This window comes from Myotis daubentonii, chromosome 2, assembly GCF_963259705.1.
Source record: "Myotis daubentonii chromosome 2, mMyoDau2.1, whole genome shotgun sequence".
NCBI classification, from domain to species: Eukaryota; Metazoa; Chordata; class Mammalia; order Chiroptera; family Vespertilionidae; genus Myotis; species Myotis daubentonii.
Genome location: NC_081841.1, coordinates 107,135,978 through 107,157,304, shown reverse-complemented (window position 1 = coordinate 107,157,304; position 21,327 = coordinate 107,135,978). Strand labels below are relative to the sequence as shown.

At 37.4% G+C, this 21,327-nt stretch overlaps 1 protein-coding gene and 1 pseudogene across 13 annotated transcripts in view; both read left to right on the top strand.

Moving 5' to 3' along the window:
- Window positions 1–2,568, top strand: part of ZMYM2 (zinc finger MYM-type containing 2) — a 169,763-nt gene extending 167,195 nt beyond the window's left edge. For all 13 annotated transcript variants that reach the window (XM_059684123.1, XM_059684125.1, XM_059684118.1 and 10 more), the window contains one exon: window positions 1,680–2,568. In XM_059684123.1, coding sequence (XP_059540106.1) covers window positions 1,680–1,872 — 193 coding nt within the window. In that variant the 3' untranslated portion in view covers window positions 1,873–2,568. The remainder of the gene's footprint in view (window positions 1–1,679) is intronic.
- An 8,010-nt stretch (window positions 2,569–10,578) lies between these two features.
- Window positions 10,579–20,956, top strand: LOC132226644 (putative E3 ubiquitin-protein ligase UBR7; annotated as a pseudogene).
- Window positions 20,957–21,327: the final 371 nt, after the last annotated feature.

Genomic DNA, 21,327 nt, shown 5'->3' with positions numbered 1-21,327 from the left:
AATTTAACATTAACAAGAAATGACATTTCCCACTGATCCTTCTTTAGATTTCTCACTTATATCTAAGTCCATTTAATCGTAACATTTTTAGTCCTAATATTATAAAATACCAGTTTATATTTTATACTTTAGGATTCAAGCATATGTTAAAAAATTGCTCTCTACTAATGAAATTACTACTTACTGTCTTTTCATAATCCTGTAATCTATTAAATCATAGCACTTCTAATGACTGTAAGGTAGGGGGCACAAATCTTTTTTGCAAAGGGTCAAGTAAATATTTTAGGCTTATTTTAGGCTTTTTTTAGGCTATAGAATCTTTATTGCAGCTTGTCAATTCTGCTTTTATAGCTAGAAAGCAGCCATATACTATCTATATACATATATAAAAGCCTAAGCAACCGTCCACCTGGTAGCTATGACATGCACTGACCATCAGGGGACAGATGCTCAATGCAGGAGCTGGCAAGCTGCGGTGATCTGGCAGCTGCATTTCTCAGGTGACATACCCGGAACCAGAGAGGAGCCCAATTCCTGGGTGTGTCACCCCAGAACTGCCCTCTTGCAATCTGGGACCCCTGGGGGAGACGTTGGAGAGCCGGTTTTGGCCCGATTCCCCACAGGCCAGCCCGAGGGACCGCACCAGTGCACAAATCTGTGCACCAGGCCTCTAGTATATAAGTAACAGTCATGAGTGTGTTACAATAAAACTTTACACAAACAAGTGATGAGCTATAGTTTACCATGCTATGGACAAAAGGTAAGTTCAAAGGTAGGCTAGATAGGGGGAGAGGAAAATGAAATACATACATTTAAGAGAAAATTGCCCCTTAAGAAGGCCTGAAAGATAAAAGTGTTCTGAAAGCACTATGCTTTTCAGCTATACCACTGTTTCCTCCCTAATCTGATACCAACAGACATTTAAAAATATTTTAAACCAATGATATGTTTAGAGACCATAAATTACTTTATTCTTGTCCATTAAATATGCACTCTAATTTTCAAAAGGTTAGCATCAATGTATTTTCTGATTCTTATATAATCAGTTTTATAAATTCTTGTTAGGTCCCCAAGTTAGCTCTCAAGAACCCATAAAAATAGTAATGTCACCTATAGCATGTTGGTAATATTTCTGATGATGGTTTGGGGGTGGCTCTATTTGGCTGCAACAGAATCAGGATCTTCCCGTGGTAGTAACTATTTGTTAATCAGAAATTCCTATCTGAGTGTTAATCTTGTTATTTTAAAAATTAAGCTCTATTGTATAATGCTGGTATTTTTATTTTATGTGCTACCATATTTCATCAATTCTAAGAAACATTTTTCACATTTTACCGTCTCTAAAACTGGGCTGCATGTTACAATTGATGCATTTAAAAATGATAATTGGCAGTGTTTTACTTGTTTAATTATTTAAAATAATTAAAATAATATTTCAAATAATGGTGTCTTGGATTCAGTGAAGAACATGATTTAAATTATGATGAAAAATAATCTTTTATCACAGAAATTAACTTTCAAAATGTCTGAAGAATAGAGTATTTAATGTAGGTAATGAGAAGCATATGTTCTAACATAATGTGGTTAGTGGTCATGGAAATATTCCTTAAAGAAGAACAGAAAGTTGTGGGGAATTTTGTACATATACTGTAAAATTGACTTTCTCCTTTCTCCTAAAGTCCACAGAATCTTAATCAGAGAATGGATGTTTTTTATTTGCAACCAGAATGCTCTAGTTCTACAGATAGCCCTGTCTGGTATACATCAACTTCACTGGACCGAAACACCTTGGAAAATATGCTTGTACGGGTTCTTTTAGTAAAAGATATTTATGATAAAGACTATTATGAACTGGATGAAGACACAGACTAAAAAGGAACATTTCAGAAGCATTTGGGATAAAACAGCATTAGATAGTCATGCTGCTAGATCTTTACTATGGAAAACATTTCAAGTTTACTTCTTCTGTTTTGAGTTTTGTAGCAGTGTACCCACACTGGGTATTACCATGTAAATAATCTGTGAGTGAAAGTTGCCATTATTCTATGTAGTTGTTTTAGTATACTTAAATACATTCAAATTTTTTTATTATTTATTTGATTAGGTATGTTTGTAACTTTTTACATTACAAAATATGAATGAGAATGTGCCATGTATAATTTTTTCCTTGTAGTAAGAAACATCCATATTGCACAATTCTACTGTTGCAACGCTTCCTTGAAGGAAGGGGGCTGGCTCTTTTACTGGGTTCTTGACCACATGGTTGTGTATGGGTAGCACTACTAAAAGTTTAGAACTTGGAGTGTCTTTCAGAATTTTTAAAATAAACTGTAAACTAATAGGCTGTTTTTTTGTTTTGTTTTGTTTTGTTGGGGGGGGGGGGGAGTTTTGTTTGTTTTATTTTATGTTTTAGTTACCGAAGCCTTACAAGGTTATGTAGAGAGAGACCATCTTCTGTACCAAAAATAGACAAGAGAATGCTGTCAATATTGGTGTACTGTAATGTGAATCTATACTGGTGAAAATAACTTTTGTTCCCCTTATTAAAACCTTAGTGTCCTTTTCTCATTTGTGGCTTTCTGCATCACTTCAGTTAATTTAAATATATATATATATATATATATATATATATATATATATATATATATATATATATATATATATATGAGAATAATGACATTGAAGACATGATAATTGAGACATTTTCTTTTTAAAAATGGCTGAAGAAAGTGTAAAATTTGGTTTTCTTTTTTATGCCAACTGTAAGTATCCAAAATCTCATTCATTTATAGAAGTTTGATTTTTCTGTTTTGCCCCCTATGGATACTGATCATGTTTTAATACCTGTGTAGTGCTCTAAAATGTTACCAATTTTATTAGAATTCTTGTGTCTGTCCTCAAATATGACTGATGCATACATTGGATGAAATTAATTTTAGAAATGCCACTCCTAAAATAGTTGTTATAAAAAGTCAGGCTAGTTTCAAAAGATAGTATCATGTGTTACCATAAAGATTACCAGTGTAGTGATTCTGATGTTTGAGATGATTGATAAACAGAGAAAGAAACTAATAGATGAAGTTTATCTCAAAAGAAATCACGTTCGTTGTTAGACTGTTTGGCTTTTAAATTTTAATTACTTCTTATAGAAGATTGCATTAAAAAACTGTGCTCTGCATAGCAACTTATCCATTCAGACCTTTTCTTTCAGAACAATGTTTACTTAAGATCCTACCTTCTAGAGCAGTGGTTCTCAACCTTCCTAATGCCGCAACCCTTTAATACAGTTCCTCATGTTGTGGTGACCCCAACCATAAAATTATTTTTGTTGCTACTTCATAACTGTAATTTTGCTACTGTTATGAATCGTAATGTAAATATCTGATATGCAGGATGTATTTTCATTGTTTCAAATTGAACATAATTAAAGCATAGTGATTAATCACAAAAACAATATGTAATTATATATGTGTTTTCCGATGGTCTTAGGCGACCCCTGTGAAAGGGTCGTTCGACCCCCAAAGGGAGTCGCGACCCACAGGTTGAAAACCGCTGTTCTAGAAACTGAGCAAAGTGCTAGCTGCAGATTGTCAGAAAGAAATCCTTTGGCCAACTTCATATGGCATGCACATAGTCATGTTTTCTTGTTTCTAATTCCCCAATCACCACAGTGACATTAGATTTCTAAAATTGCTGGGGGCAGGTATGAGGCAGTTGGGCTCTACTCCACAGTTGGTTAGGTTACGTCTCACATCCCTTAGACACTGCTCTTTTCCTTAGGATAATTGTTAGCATTCCGAAGAAATTTTCTTAGTCACGATTTGGAAAAATTTATAAGTGTAATCACTGTATATTTAAGTAGTAGTTATCAGAAATATTTTGGCATAAAAATTGCTTACTTCATAATACTCTATCTTGTCTTATAAGTTTGAGTAATGTTTTTGTCCGTTATTTAATTTTATATTGTTAACTTGATGGTCAGATAGTAACAAATCTAATAATACTTTACTAAAATAGATTACTCATTGTCTGTTGGATGAAGAAAAATGGGTAACATTTTTAAAATACATAATACAAAAGTTTCTTCATCCATACTTCTTTTAAGAATTTTCCTATAAATGCATCTTGCTGATAGAAAGGTGGTTAACCCTAATTGTCTTTCCTTCTTGAAAGTGGTGCTGTAGTCCATCAGAGCAATAAACTTTCTCCCAAATGTCAACATGTATTTTACCAAATACCGCACACTTCTGCCATGGTCCTACTATTCAGCACCCTGTCTTGCTATTTACATTTCCTTTTTTGTATATTTTAGCTTTTCTAAACAGAAATGTCTATATAATTTTGATCTTGATATGATTGAGGATTTAGAGCTCCTGGTTTTGTTTTTATTACAACCTAATGATTGATAACTTGACTCTCAGGTGAAAAGAAAAAAACAAACTATTTAATGAGAATTGTTTATTCTATGAAGCTTTATTTTATCTAGAATGCATTCATTGGTTTCTGGATCTCCCTATTTTGTGTGGTCATAGCTGACTGCTGAGAAAAAGGATAGCAGTTTCTTTCTGCTTCTTAGTAATTACTGATTATAACATCCTATAAATACAACTTTATTGCCTTTAGATGTCTATTAGAGATGCTGTATTTTTCTGTTCTGCTGAGATTTTGCCATTTAAATTGAACTGATGAAAAAGTTTTTATACATATTGAGAGAAGTGAATTTTGCATGCAAATTAAATCTTAACACATTTTTTAGGCTTTTAACTGTATTAGGTAATATATTAAAGGATTTTTCTAGACAAGAAGTATTTTCGGGGGGGGGGATTTATTTCGGGGGGCACTATTTTGTTTAAATAGTTCATGGTTTTTCTTTTATTACATGGAGTTGTTACCAGTGTGTTAAACGTATTCATATAGGAAGAGGATGCATATTGTGCTGTGCATCCAAACTTTTGTCACTTTTTCTCATGGAATTTCCCTTGGTTCTGGCCAATTGTAATTTGGGAATGGAGTAACTTGTGTATGCATAGTATTAAGTATGACAGTATTGGAGAAGTCATAAAATTACAAATTTTTGATTTGTGCTACTCTAATGTGGGTTCGGTTCATCTGAGATTTTAAATAACTTGCAGTCTTACATCACTATAAAAATTTACACTTTTATTTTGCCAGTTATTTCCAAAATGTATTGTTATACATAATGCCACTTATGTTCTAAGTTAAGTTTCACTGTAGGATAATCTCTTTGTTCCCCTCAAACAAAATTCATAGAAGTGTACATGAAAATATTTTTAAAGAATAAATTTCTTTAACTAAATTACAGTATGTTGGGGTTTATCCCCTTAGTTATTTTTAGAATAGTTCTTTGAATTTCAGTTATTCCATTCTGCTGTTTTCTTAGGAATAGACTATTTTTAATGCGTTTTCCAGTGTTAAGTACTTTTTTGTTGTTTCTGGGTATATCATACTTGAAAATACTCCTACTATCAAAATGTTATGAATTTAAAGTTGGTGTTTAGAACAGCTTAACTGCATTAGTCTGAGTCTGAGAGTAGAAACACCTAGAGCAGTGGTTCTCAACCTTCTGGCCCTTTAAAGACCCAACCATAAAATTATTTTCGTTGCTACTTCATAACTGTAATGTTGCTACTGTTGTGAATCGTAATGTAAATATCTGATACGCAGGATGGTCTTAAGCGACCCCTGTGAAAGGGTTGTTCTACCACCAAAGGGGTCGCAACCCACAGGTTGAGAACTGCTGACCTAGAGTGATGCCTCATTGTGCTTTTTTCTTTACTTAGAAGCTAGATATTAGAGGGACACTTCAAATAAGCCGCTGTGGTCCTCTCCCTTATAATGAACTGGATAAGAGAAAGTTGTCCCTGAAATCTGGGCAGGTTAAACAAATTCACAAATTTAGGCCTTTTGAGGGAAAACAAACAAACAAAAACAAAACAAAGAGAAGCTAAGATTTAATTAAGAATAGAACCAAAGAGAGCGCCACAAACCATGTGAGTCTACCATGGGATGGGAGGTCACTGTGTCACTGAGGACAGTTGCAAATCCTAATAGCATAATTTCTGTTGTAGCACAGTGAAAGGAACAATTAGCTCTATCTGAAACATGAGGTGCTTTATTCTGTCTGGGCTTCAATTTCTTTATCTGTGAAATGAAGGCATTGCCTTGATTTCTGAATCTGGAGTTTCAAATTAAGTATGGTTGGTATTGTACTTAGAGAATTAGTAGTAAATTTTACAGATGTATGTTTGAATCCTTTTATTTAGAAGTACATTGGAGAAGGGGATGATCTTTCCTAAAATAGCCTTAACACTTTATAAGTGCTCTTTAGATAATTACTCAGAAGTAAAGTCATGCAAATGAATTAACACAAAACTTAAACAACAAATCTTTGTTAACATATTTTCTCTGTGCCCCTACTGCCAACCGTGGTAGTTAAGGAGGAAGGGAAAATAAAAGATTAAGAAGACATTATGTTTCAAAGCTTATACCTATGGGTGGTAAACAAGATACACTGTTGTGTGAACATATAGAGAATATATTCATGGTAGTTTACAACAGGGAAGATTGTGAACACTCAGAAATACCCTAAAGAACTATTGTGGTCTAGAGTAGGATTCATAGATTTACTGCCATCTGTATTTATATAAAACATTAGATTCCTGCCGAAACCGGTTTGACTCAGTGGATAGAGCGTCAGCCTGTGGACTGAAAGGTCTGGGTTCGATTCAGGTCAAGGGCATGTACCTTGGTTGCAGGCATATCCCCAGTAGGAGATGTGCAGGAGGCGGCTGATCGATGTTTCTCTCTCATCGATGTTTCTAACTCTCTGTCCCTCTCCCTTCCTCTCTGTAAAAAATCAATAAAATATATTTTTTTAAAAAAATTAGATTCCTGTAACCTTGACATCACTGGTTTCAGCTCTGTTAGAAATGGTCAGTGGAGCAATTTCTGATTATATTAAGGGTTCTGTTGTGATGGTATCAGTGCTCATCTCTGGCTTTCAGACCAACTTACTACAAGAGTAGTTAAAAATAGCACTCCAAGGGATTAGAGATAATTCCAAAAGATATTACTCTACATCAAATCAAGGTGTGTAATTCAATTTCTGGGTTATGTTGTGTGGATGGAACATATAAGGTTCGGTATATCTATCCATATATATTTCTTAATTCTCACCTTGAGGATATGTTTTTATTGAGTTTAGAGAAAGGAAGCGGGGGGTGAAACATACATTGATGAGAGAGAGAAACATCAGTTGGTTGCCTCCTGTACGTTCCCCATCCAGGGATCAAAATCTGCAACCTAGGTATATGCCCTAATAGGGAATTGAACCCACAACCTTTAGGTGTTTGGGATGACGCTCCAACCAACTAAGCCACCTACCTGCCCAGATCATTAAAAAAAAAATTTGATTTTAGAGAAGAAGAGAGGGGCAGAGAGAGAGAGCAACATCAATGATGAGAGAGAATCATTGATTGGCTGCCTCCTGCATGCCTCACACTGGGGATCGAGCCCACAACCCAGGCATGTGCCTTACCGGGAATTGAACCGTGACCATTTGGTTCATAGGTTGTCGCTTAGCCACTGAGCTGCATTGGCCATATTTTTTTAATATATTTTTAAAATATATTTTTATTGATTTCAGAGAGGAAAGGAGATGGAGAGAGATAAAGAAACATCAGTGATGAGAGAGAATCATTTATCAGCTGCTTCCTGCACACCCCACACTGGGAATCAAGCCCACAACCTGGGCATGTGACCAGGAATCAAACCTTGACCTCCTGGTTCATAGGTCAATGCTCAACCACTGAGCCATGCTGGCTGTACTGAGTTTTCTATGTTTATAAAAACTCCACTGAGGATTTTTTTTTTTTCACCCATAGCAGTTGCTTTTAAAAAATAGAATCTCAAATATTTTTAAGTCATGGCAGTGGTGTGGTGTGGTGCTCTTCGCCCTCATAAGCAAGGTTAAGCCTTTTTATTATATACATTTTTATAGTTCTAAGTTGGTGTCAGCAGATGGCAGTAGTACATAGCACAATTGCTTTTTTCTTGGTTTATGCTGTTATAAGAATACCATAATCCTTTATCAGAAACCCTTGGGGGTTTTAGAATTCAAAATTTCCCCCTTTTCTGCCCTGGCCGGTTTTGCTCAGTGGGTAGAGCGTTGGCCTGCGGACTCAAGGGTCCCAGGTTCGATTCCGGTCAAGGGCATGTACCTTGGTTGCAGGCACATACCCAGTAGGGAGTGTGCAGGAGGCAGCTGATCGATGTTTCTAACTCTATCCCTTTCCCTTCCTCTCTGTAAGAAATCAATAAAATATATTTTAAAAAAAAATCCCCCTTTTCAAAAATAAATTACATAATACCCTCAATAGGGCTGGGCCACCTTTATCACTAGCTGCAGTCATGTCATGGAACCAGTTATTTATTCATTTCAACAGATACTTGAGTGATTCTTCCAGGCACACTAAGCCAGGTGCTTGTTACACAATAGGATAGATAGCCCTCTTTGAAAAGACTTTATTCTACAGGGGAGATGGAACCTCAGAGTAAGGTAGGTACTTAGGCCTTGTTGCACACAGTCTCTTTCATTATAAAGAAACCAATACTCGGGCCTAATACAAGGCCCACTTGTGAGCCCAACTCTGACCCTAATGCAGTTCAGATTTCTGTTACACCAATCTGCTTCTGGAGAGGAATAGGTGCCAACTATTTGAGGGTGCAGAGATACATGCAAATAGAAAACAATAGTGAACATCTTCCACACTGAAGGCTCTTAGAGGTTATTAGTGTTCTCGATACAGTTTTTAATCATCATGCTGCAAGGGCAGAGTTAGTTCGCCAGAATATAAAGCTCGTAGGGTAAGGACTGCTTTTCCTGCCGTGTCCCAGGTACCTAGAAAGGGTCCTGGCACATACTAGGTATTAATGTTTGTTGAGTGAATTAGTGATTATAAGTCAAGTTCAATAATTTTGAAAATAAATAAACCACTAAAAATATGAGGATTTATGATCCATGAAGTAGCACCTGATTTTTCGTGTGCCTTTGAGCACGTGTGTGTGTGTGTGTGTGTCTGATTTGTTCCTGTCACCTTCCCCTTATGAAGACCAAGGGGACCTGGATATAGGGCTTGACGACTGGTATAGTATACAAAGTATAAGCGCTTTAAAATCACTTGTGGCCCTGGCCGGTGTTACTCAATGATTAGAGTGTCAGCCTCCACACCAGAGGGTCTTGGGTTCGATTCCTGGTCAACATACCTGGGTTGCAGGTTTGGTCCCCAGCCCCTGTCAGAGCAATGTGTCTGTCTGTCTGTCTGTCTGTCTGTGTGTCTCTCTCTCTCCCCCTCTTCCTCCCTCCCTCCCTTCCCCCTTGCTCTCTTCCTGCCTCCTCCATCCTGCCTCCCTCCCTCCCTTCTCTCTGACAGTCAATGAAAAAAATGTCCTTAGATGAGGATTAACAACAACAAAAAAAAATCACTAGTGAAGTTTTTTAAAATGCAGATTTCTGATCTGTGCCCTGGAGATTGACTTAGTAGATGTGCGGTGGGTCCTGAGAGCTGCATTTTTAACACCTGGGTTAAAAACATAACAGTCAAAAAATCGGCCCACAACTTAAAAAAAAAATGAACTAGAATGGAATAGAACATAATAAAGATATTTTTCTCATGTAACTTGTTTTATTCTCTTGTATTGAGTGGCAAATAAATATTCCTTAGGCTTTTTGGTCGCATTCACTAAGAGAAACTTCACGTCTATGGAAGGATTTGTTGTTAATTTGAACCTCCCATTTTGTTTTCAAATACCACTTTCTTAATTTTATGCACGCTGAGCTCCAGAGAGTTAACTATGGACACACATGCTTTTCATTTTGCCACAAGTAAGTGGCTAGTCAAAACTAATGTGGATTTTTTTAGATAGACTTATTTCTCTGTCCGTTTTCCTTAAGTTTCAGGTTTTATTTTTCTTTCTTCAAGAGTGGTTATGGGAATAAAATCAATAGTTCAGTTATTTCTGTGTGAAAACCCATGAGGTATTGCTGGCATTGTCCCATCTTAAAGGTTAGTAGATGCCTAGGGTCACACAACTAGTAAATGGTGAACTGTGATTCAAATTCAGGTCTTTATATGGGAAAGCTCATGTGTGCTCCTTAACCCCTTTACTGCTTATTGTTAACAACATGAAATGGGTACTCCTCCAATCTGCACCGCCCCCTCCCATTCATGAACTGCTTTTCCATGCGAAAGTGCCAAGAGAAAAGTAACAGGTGAGAATGCAGCAAAATTTTGGAAGATAGAAAGCAGATGGCTAAGTGGAGATGGATTTAGCAGGGCCAGTGATGGCCACACCTGGAGCACTTACTCTGCCTGCCCCTCATTTGCACATATGCTGTTGCATGTGCCAAAGACAGGCCCATGGTCAACCCTGCTGTAGTCCACTCATTGTCTTGCTCTCCTAGATACCTAACTCTCCTCAAATCTCTAATACTTCCTTCATCTTTAAGCTCAGCAAACCTTTTCTGTACAGAACCACAGAGCCAGTATTTTAGGCAACATGGAGGATTATGTAGGTACTTAGAAAACAAATTTTCATTTTATTGACAAAATTCAAAATAATTGAGTACAACTTTTTCTAATACAGGTCTAATGAGAAGGATGGATGGAATGCTTTTGAGAGGATTATCCAATGCGTAACTGGAATTCAAAGTTCACTATCATCAAAATTGATTGCAAATGTTCATTTATTAGATTTTATGTATTTTGTCTGAAAATATCTCTTCAAACATAAATACTGACAAATACTGTTGTCAATCCATGAGTGCAAACAATCATCACTTGGTTCTATTAGATTCTTCCCTGGGTATTTGCCTTTCAGCATGTCACAGTGCACATTGATCACTTCCCAACTGAAGACTAGATGAAATCTCATCAACTGCACTATTAAAAGAATTTTGAAATATGGAAATTTCCTTCACACTTGCACTGACTTTTGGAAAATATTGCTGACTGTAGTTTGAGCTTGGAGAATATGCTATAAATGGATGTGGGTATGGAGGTGATGCTTTTAACCGACAGCAGGAGATGTGTGTGTGCAGCTCAAGCAACAGTTGTTGGAAATTACTGAAATACATTTTGTACGTAAGCACTGCTCTGCTTTGTAACTTTAGTTTGACTTTATTAAGAACTATGAAGAAGCCTGCAACAAAGGCTAATTTCCAAAGTTATTTAGTGTTGAACAATAGTAGTTGAGTGTGGTTCTTCTCATTCAGAAAAATGTCATCTTGTCTCTGAATTCAAAACATCACAGTGCTAAACATCTTACTGCTGTGCTGTCAGACTTATTTGGTAGGGCAACACAGGATATTCCACTTATCTGACATTCATAGAACCAATGATGGTTAAGTCTACAAGACTGAAATTCATCCTTGATACTACTGGTTCACATGTGATAGATTGAAAAATTTACACAAAGTACCTGCTGATGAATAACATCATGAACATTACATTTTAATGAAGACTTTGTCTACTTGCTACATATTTTTGCCACCCATCTTCACAGAACTTTTCAGGTTCTACTGAATTCATGTTTTCTCAACTTCTTTGAAAATACCCTTGCCTGTAGTTGTTAACCAGTCTATTTATAGAGATTAACTCAGTCACTTCAAACATGGCACTGACTCTTTGAAAAGACAACCAAGAAATATAGGTAAGTAAATCTTTTGACCCATCAAGGACTAAGAAAAACCACTTGAAAACAATTGTTTTAAAACTTTTAAGTGACTTAGCTCTGAGCAACTCTTTTTGCCAAAAGGTTAAGCTTATTTTCTCTAGGTACGTTTCTTTGGCTGCTGCAATCAAATATGGCTTGGTGCATTTATCACTGTTAACGGCCTGCTCAGCTGACAAAATGAGCCCCTTGGAAACTTACTTTGATTGCAGCCTCATTTGAGTGTTCATTTTTTTGTGAGGAAATTGTGTTGGAATGAGATAGTCCATTTTAAGATTTTTAATTTTTCTGACCATTATTCACTCCACCATCCCCCCCACCCCCGCTGAGCAATGCCGGCTGGGCAATTGTTTAAAAGTCTATCAATTGTCCTAGCTGGTTTTGCTCAGTGGATAGGGCATTGGCCTGTGGACTGAAGGGTCCCAAGTTTGATTCTGGTCAAGAGCACATGCCTGGGTTGTGGGCTAGATCCCCAGTTGGGGGTGTGCAGGAGGCAGCCAGTCAATGATTCTCATCATTAATGTTTCTACTTCCCTCTCCCTCTCTGAAGTCAATAAAAATATATTTAAAAAACTAAATAGCCCAGCTGGTGTGGCTCAGTGGTTGAGCATTGACCTATGAACCAGGAGGTCACAGTTTGATTCCTGGTCGGGGCACATGCCCGGGTTACAGGCTCATCCGGAGGCAGAGGATCAATGATTCTCATTGTTGATGTTTCTCTCTCCCTCTCCCTTCCTCTCTGAAATCAATAAAAAATAAAAGTCCATGTATGAAAGAAGCCATTTAGCCATTCCAGATTCCTCTCCCCAACCTATGCAGTCCTTCCCACACCTGTAGGAATCTGGAGTCTGAGACAGAGGGGCCTGGGTCTTGGATACCATCCATGATGGAGGTAGGAGTGAAAGGCTGTTCTGGAAATGTAAGGATTGAAAGTGAGAACCCTGATTCTTGAAGTCCAGGATGTTTGAGGCTCAGCTTCTAGACAACCTGGGGAAAGATCTAAGGACCCCTTTCTGAGTAAACAGACCAGTCAAGACCAACGGCATAGGTGCCTGCAGTTGCTGACATCACTTGCACAGTAAATCTACGCTGAACTTAGTCAGGAAAACTCATCCCCATAACTCCTTTTCTCGCTCAAATAAGAACGGACTATACATTTCAGAAATGCTTTCAACATGAAAGGTGGATATCAAATAAAAGGGGAGGTGGGAGCAAAAGCTACAATATAAGAAGCAAAAGAAACTAGAAATGCTGCTTAAAGGTAATCATACAGGAAGCAATCAGCGATTATGAAAAAGGAATATTAAACAAGAAAGATTGAAAATTAAAATATTCAGTAGAAAGACTGGATAACAAGGTTGGGAAAATGTGCATAAAGTCAAGCAAAAAGATGAAAAGGGGCAAAGTATGAGAGAGAAAAGGAATCTTAAGGTTCAACCCAGGAGTTGCAACATCCAACAACTAAGTTTCAGAAAGAGAGCAGAGAAAGTGCAGGGGAGGGAAATGGCAGAAACATAACATGGGAAAGTTCCAAGAACTGGAGAATAGGGTTACCCAGATCAAAAGGGCACAGATGTCCAGAGTAATTCATTTAAAAAGGCTCAGCACTGCCTGCTGTGCTCAGTGGTTACAGCATCTGCCCCAGCACCGAAGGGTCTTGGATTTGATTCCCGGTCAAAGGCATATACTTGGGTTGCAGGTTTGATCTCTCTCTTCCTCTCCCTCCCTCCCTTCCACTGTCTAAAAATAGGGGCGGGGGGGGGGGGAATGAATGGAAAAAATATCCTTGAGTGAGGATTAACAACATACATACATACATAGGCTCAGACCCAGATGCATCATTGTGTGAAATTTCAAAGATCAGGATATAAAGAAAAGATCCCAAAGGGTTCCACAGAGAACAACAACAACAAAAAATCCAAAAACATCACCTAGAAAAGATCAGGAATCATAAGGTCATCGGGCTTTCTAAAAGCAGTGCTGAATGCTAGAAATGAAGACACAATGTCTCTAAAGTTCTGGGGGAAATGGTCTCCAGTTTAGAATCCTAGATGCAGTCAAATGATGGCAATTTTAGATATGCAAATTCTCAGAAAGCTTGCCTCTTCCATGCCTTTGTCCAGAAGCCTCCCTCCACCAAAAAGAGATTATAGATGAGGAGAGAGGAAGATATGGCTCTAGGAAATAGACATCCTACCTGGAGGAGAGGCATCATGGGATAGCTGTGTCCCTAACCGTAGTGCACGGTTTGTCATTGTCCTGTTCCTCAGCTTTGCACCCACCCCTCTTTGCCCTGTTTCATGATTTTGGACCTGGGCCCTAGGAACATTTCCTTCACCCATGTCACATGGTCAAGCCTTGTCAGTGGAGGGTACAGAAGGACGTCGGAAGAGGAATGGGGATTTTCTTGGGTTTCAGTCTTTGATTTTCTTGTTTTCTTGGCAAATCAGTCAGCAGATCCTCAGTGGGCAACTTGAGTGTCACTGGCACCTCAGCCATGGCTTCCTGGTCCAGCCTCAGCACTTCCTCCAACTCTTCTACCACCCAGCAGGACACAGCCACATCCTCTTTGCCTTGAGGAGGGGGCTCTTCCAGTGGGCCCTTTCTTGGCACTCTCCTCCCATCCTAGACATAGTAACTTCTCCCTACAACTGATATTTCTGTATTCTTTAGAGTTCTCTGTCCCTTTTTCTTAGTAGTCAATTTCCCAATTATTAGTTGATAATTCTTTCTGTTAAATTTTCTTCATTCATATTCTGGTGTCGTTTCTGTCTCCTACTAGACCCTAATGGACACACATAGTACCATAAACATTTCATCAAATGTGAGGTGGGGTTATATTGAGACAATGATAAAGGGAGACAGTTCTGGGTGGATATATGGAGGTGTGCGGTAGGAGAGCTAGCTCTTCTATGGTGGGACTCAGTGCATTACATTAAAAATGTAAAAATCCAAGAAAATGCACTAAAAGAAAAGTATGTTTAGAAATATGGCTTGAACAACCAGAAGGAAGCTAAATGATACGACAGGGGAGTAATAGGACAGAATCTGGAGTAGAACAGAAAAGTGCTCCTTTTTGTTATATGCCTCTTAATACTGCTTTATTTTAAAATTTAAATGTATTACTTAAAATTTTCCAAGAGGTGGAAGCAACCCAAGTGTCCATGGAACAAAATGTGGTCTATCCGTACAATGGAATATTTGTTGTCCGCTGAACCTGTCTGGGTTTTCCTGAGCCTGCTCCTTAGATTAAGAAACAGTGGTTTTACTTACATCGGTGGGTATTCAAGCAGCTCCATATCCTCATATTTCAAATGACTTGTGGGTATTTATAGCATCATTTACAACTATTTTCCCCCAATGTGTAAAAGAAAGAAAGCCTTTGTGATGGATTGCTGTATTTGAGTGACCCAGTCAGATAGTGACATGGGGGAGCACCAACAAAAAAGGAAATGGGTTTATTTTACAACTGAAATCTCACATCTGGAGTAGCTCCTGGAAGTCCTCAAAACCTTGGTGAGTGTCGCATAAAGACTTTTCTATGAAGAAAACAAACCTTCTTCAACAAGCGATAATTGTTTAAATTCTCATTCTTTCTTCTCTTCTCTCTCTGAGTCTGATGATGTGGACCAGAAATGTCTTTATAGAAATGCTTGAATTACAGGTCTGAGAGAATCATGTGGTCAAGCCCTGCAGCCAGACACTGATGCTGTTCAATGGAAGTGAGGGCTGATGGACACACATTCTGGTGATCTGCAGAAGATCAGGCTGTGAAGCAGAAAAGATACTAAAGAGTTTTTATATCATAGAAAGTAGAAAGGGATCAATCAGTTTTTAGATCTAGGACTTTTTAAATAACAGATTTTTGGATAATTCTCATTTTCAGTGAAATATTCTACTTTATATTTATTTTTTTAAAGTTTTTTGTTTTTTATTTTTATTGATTTCAGAGAGGGAGAGAGAGATAGAAACATCAATGATGAGAGAGAATCATTGATTGGCTGCCTCCTGCATGCCCCCTAGTGGGGATTGAGCCCGCAACCCAGGCATGTGTTCTTGACCCGAATTGAACCCAGGACCCTTGAGTCCCCAGGCCAACACTATTCACTGAGCCAAATGGGCCAGAGCGAAATATTCTACTTTAGATTTTTAAATTTTTGGGGTCAGATTATTTTTTTAAAGTGGTAAAAAATATTAAATTGTAACCATAAGGGGAAACATTAAAAAAATCGTTATTGTTGAAAATATTACATAGGTCCTCCTTTTTACCCCATTAACCTCTTTGAGCCCGATTCATTCCCCCCACCTCAGGGCCTCACCATCCCATTGTCTGTGTCCATGGGTTATGCACATATGCATACAAGTTCATTGGTTGATCTCTTCCCACCTAAACTCCCCTGCCTTCCCTCTGAGGTTCAAAAGTCTGTTCATGCTTTTATGTCTCTGGGACTATTTTTGATCATCAGTTTATTTCGTTCATTAGATTCCACATATGAGTGAGATCATGTAATACTTATCTTTCTCTGTCTGGCTTATTTTCCTTAGTATAATGCTCTCCAGGTCCATCCATACTGTTGCAAATGGTAAGAGTTCTTTCTTTTTTATTGCTGCATTGTATTCCATTATGTAAATATACCATAGTTTTTTTATCCACGCATCTGCTGATGGGCACTTAGGCTATTTCTTAGTCTTAGCTATTGTAAATTGTGCTGCTTTGAATATAGGAGTGCATACATTCTTTCTGATTGGTATTTCAGGTTTCTTAGGATATATTTCTAGAAGTGGGATCACTAGGTCAAATGGCAATTCCATATTTATTCTTTTGAGGAATCTCCATACTGTTTTCCATAATGATGCACCAGTCTACATTCCCACCAGAACTAGGGTTCTCTTTTCTCCACATCCTCTCTAGCACTTGTCATTTGTTGATTTGTTTATGATAGCAATTTTGACAGGTGTGAGGTAATACCTCATTGTCATTTTAATTTGCATCTCTCTGATGATTAGTGACTTTGAGCATTTTTTCATATGTTTCTTGGCCATCTGTATGTTCACTTTGGAGAAGTGTCTATCTAGGTCCTTTGACCATTTTTTAATTGGATTATTTGTCTTCTGTTAAGCTGTATGAGTTCCTTGTATATTTTGGACATTAACTCTTTATAAGATGTATCATTGCCAAATATGTTCTCCCATACAGTGGGCTTCCTTTTCATTTTGTTGATGGTTTCTTTTGCTGTGCAGATTTTTATTTTGATGTAGTCCCATTTGTTTATTTTCTCCTTTGCCCTAGGAGAAATATCCGTAAGAATACTGCTACAAGAGATGTCTAAGATTTTACTGCCTATGGATTCTTCTAGGATTTTTATGGTTTCATGACTTATATTTAAGTCTCTTACCCATTTTGAGTTATTTCTTCCATATGGTGTAAGTTGGTTGTCTAGTTTCATTTTTTTGCATGTATCTGTCCAATTATCCCAAGACTATTTATTGAAGAGACTGTCTTGACTCCATTGTATGCTCTTGCCTCCTTTATCAAATATTAATTGAGTGTAATGGCTTGGTCAATTTATGGGGTCTCTGTTCTGTTCCATTGACCTATATGCCTGTTCTTGTGCCAGTACCAGGCTGTTTTGATTACTGTGGCTTTTTAGTATAACTTGAAATCTGGCTTTTGTGATTCCTCCAACTTTGTTTTTCTTTCTCAAAATTGCTGCAGCAATTCGGGGTCTTTTTAAAATTCCATATCAATTTTTGGAGTATTTGTTTTAGATCTGTGAAATATGCTGTTGGTATTTTAATATAAATTGCATTGAATCTCTAGATTGCCTTGTGTAGGATGGACATTTTAATGATGTTGATTCTACTAATCCATGAACATAGTATATTCTTCCATTTGCTTATATCTTCTTCTATCTCTTTTTTCAATGTCCTGTAGTTTTCCGAATACAGGTCTTGGTTAAGTTTATTCCTAAATATTTTAATATTTTTTTGTTGCAATGGCAAATGTGATTGCTTATTTAGTTTCCCTTTCTGAGAATTCATTATTGGTATATAACAAAGCCATCGATTTTTGGGTGTTGATTTTGTACCCTGCTACATTGCCAAATTCATTTATTAAATCTAATAGGATTTTTTGGTAGAGTTCTCTATGTACAATAACATGTCATCTGTGAATAATGAGAGTGTTACTCACTCCTTTCCAATTTGGATGCCTTTTATTTCTTCTTTTTATCTGATTGCTGTGGCTAGGACTTCCAGCACTATGTTGAATAAGAGTGGTGAAAGCGGACATCCCAGTCTTGTTCCGGTTCTTCGGGGAAATGGTTTTAGTTTTTGCCCATTGACTATGATGTTCGCTGTAGGTTTGTCATATAAGATCTTTATCATGTTGAGATATGCTCCTTCTATTCCCACTTTGCTGAGAGTTTTTAACAAAAATGGGTGTTAGATTTTGTTGAATGCTTTTTCTGCATCTATTGATATGATCATTTGTTTTTTTGTCTTTCAATTTGTTTATGTGATGTATCATGTTTATTGATTTGCAAATATTGCATCCCTGGAATAAATCCCACTTGGTCATGGTATATGATCTTTCTAATATATTGCTGGATCCATTTTGCTAATATTTTGTTGAAGATTTTAGCATCTATGTCCATCACGGATATTGGCCTGTAATTCTCTTTTTTTGTAGTGTCTTTATCTGTTTTGGGAATTAGGGTAATGCTGGACTCCTTAAAAGAGCTTGGGAATGTTCCTTCTTCTTGGATTTTAAAAAATAGTTTGAGGAATATATGTATTAGTTCTTCATTGAATGTTTGGTGAAACTCCCTTGTGAAGCTGTCCTTACCTGGGCTTTTGTTTGGTGGGAGTTTTTTTTTATTACTGCTTCTATTTCACTTGTTATTGGCCTATTCATGTTTTCTGATTCTTCCTGATTCAGTTTTGGGAGATTGTATTTTTCTAGGAATTTGTCCATTTCATCCATATTGTCCAGCTTGTAGGCATGTAGTTTTTCCTAGTATTGCCTTACAATCCTTTGTATTTCTGTGGTGTCAGTGGTTACTTCTCTGCTTTTGTTTCTGATTTTACTTATTTGGATCCTCTCTCATTGTTTCTTGATGAGTCTTGCTAATGGTTCATCAATTTTGTTTATCCTTTCAAAGAACCAGCTTTTGGTTTTATTGATTTTTTGTATTGTTTTTTGTTTGTTTCTATGTCATTTATTTCTGCTCTAATCTTTATTATTTCCTTCTACTTACTCTGGGCTTTTCTTATTTTTCTCTTTCTAATTCTTTAAATTGTTCTGTTAGATAACTTATCAGTTTTTCTTTGCTTTTTTTTTTTTTAAGGTACGTCAGTAGAGTTATGAACTTCTCTTTCAGGACTGCTTTCATGATGTCCCTTAGATTTTGATTGCTGTGTGTTCATTTTCATTTGTCTCCAGGATGTTTTTTATTTCTTCTTTGATCTCTTTGATAACCCATTCATTGTTTAACAGAATGCTATTTAGCCTCCATGTATTTGATTGCTTTTGAGATTTTTATTGTAGCTGATTTCTAATTTCATGCCATTGTGGTCTGAGAGATATTTAATATAATTTCAATATTCTTGAATGTGGTCTATCTTTGAAAATGTCCCATATGGCCGAAACCGGTTTGGCTCAGTGGATAGAGCGTCGGCCTGCAGACCGAAAGGTCCCAGGTTCAATTCCGGTCAAGGGCATGTACCTGGGTTGCGGGCACATCCCCAGTAGGAGATGTGCAGGAGGCAGCTGATCGATGTTTCTCTCTCATCGATGTTTCTAACTCTCTATCTCTCTCCCTTCTTCTCTGTAAAAAATCAATAAAATATATTTAAAAAAAAAAAAAAAAAGAAAATGTCCCATATGCACTTGAGAAGAATGTATTATATTCCATAGCTTTGGGGTAGAACGTTCTGAAGATGTCAATTAGTTCCATCTATTCTAGAGTGTGATTTAGGATTGCTACTTCCTTGTTGATTTTTTGTCCAGAAGATTTATTAATTGATGTCAGTGGGGTGTTAAGGTCCCCTACTATGATTGTATTGCTGTTGATCTCTCCCTTGATATCCTCCAGAAGTTTTTTTATATATTTAGATGCTCTTATATTGGGTGCATATATATTTTACCAGAGTTATAGCCTCTTGTTTTATTGATTCCTTTAGTATTATGAAGTGGCCTTCCTTATCTCTTGTTATGGCCTTCACTTTAAGGTCTATTTTGTCAGATATAAGTATTTCTACACCAGCTTTTTTCATTTTCATTTCCATTTGCCTGAAAAAAATTTTCCATCCCTTCACTTTCAGTCTGTGGGATTCCTTTTTGCTATGGTAGGTCTTTTGTAGACAGCAGATAAATGGGTCATATTTTCTTATCCATTCAGCTACTCTATGTCTTTTGATTGGATCATTTAATCCATTTACATTTATGAATATTATTGACTAGAGGCCTGGTGCACAAAAATTCATGCATTCAGGGATGGAGGGGCCCTGAGCCCAGCCTGTGCCCTCTCACAGTCCGGGACCCCTTGGAGGATGTCTGACTAATGGCCATTAGTTGGACATCCTTAGCGCTGTCAAGGCAGTTAAAGCAGAGCAGACTAATGAACCATGTGCCAGCTCTAGTTCTGAATCTGATCTCCAGACTGTTTAAGAATCAACATCTCAACACAGACCACAGTCTGGCTGCAAATTTCAGGAGCTTAAAGCTAAGCATTTTATAAAGAAAGATACTGCCACCGTTTGGCCCCTGAACTGGCATAGCAAGTTATGTACCTGCAAAGACTGTATGAAAATGTATGGCGATCTAGATGTCCTGTTCCTAACAGATGAATATGACACAATTCTGGTTTATGAAAACAAAGGCAAGGTTGACCAGGCGGCTGACAGGACAGATCCTTTCATGGACACCCTTAACAGCATGAACAGAGTCCAACAAATGGAACTCATTTGTGAATATAATGACTTGAAGACTGAACTTAAAGACTATCTGAAGAGATTTGCTGATGAAGGCACGGTTGTAAAGAGAGAGGACATCCAGCAGTTCTTTGAAGAGTTTCAGTCAAAAAAGAGAAGAAGAGTGGATGGGATGCAGTATTATTGCAGCTAGAATGGAGTATGGCGCCTTCTCAGCCAGGTGGTGGAAATGTCACTTACTGATCCAGGAATAAAAGAGGCATATTTCACATTTGCTCCTCTTCCATCCTCTCTTTTAAGAGGCCTCCTCCTCTGACCTTGAGCTTCCCTCACTCTCCTTAACTGCAGTAGCCAGAGTGTTTATGCTGATTTCACAACCAGCATTCTTTCTGACTCAGCTAAAAGCAACTCATTCCACAGACTTCAGCCCCCACCACACCCCCAGTCTATCCAGGGTTATTTGCTTGTAAGTTTTAAGAAGTTTTGAGTTGTTCTTGAGAAAATAAACTAGTTTCTTTTCTAATTTTTGGGTCTTTAAATCCTGAATGTGTCTACTCTGCCAGAGTTGTTGTCTTCCAGGTCCTGCTTTGGCACATCTTCCTGCAGCTAGAACCTCTCTAGGTCCCCTCACGCCTCTGATCA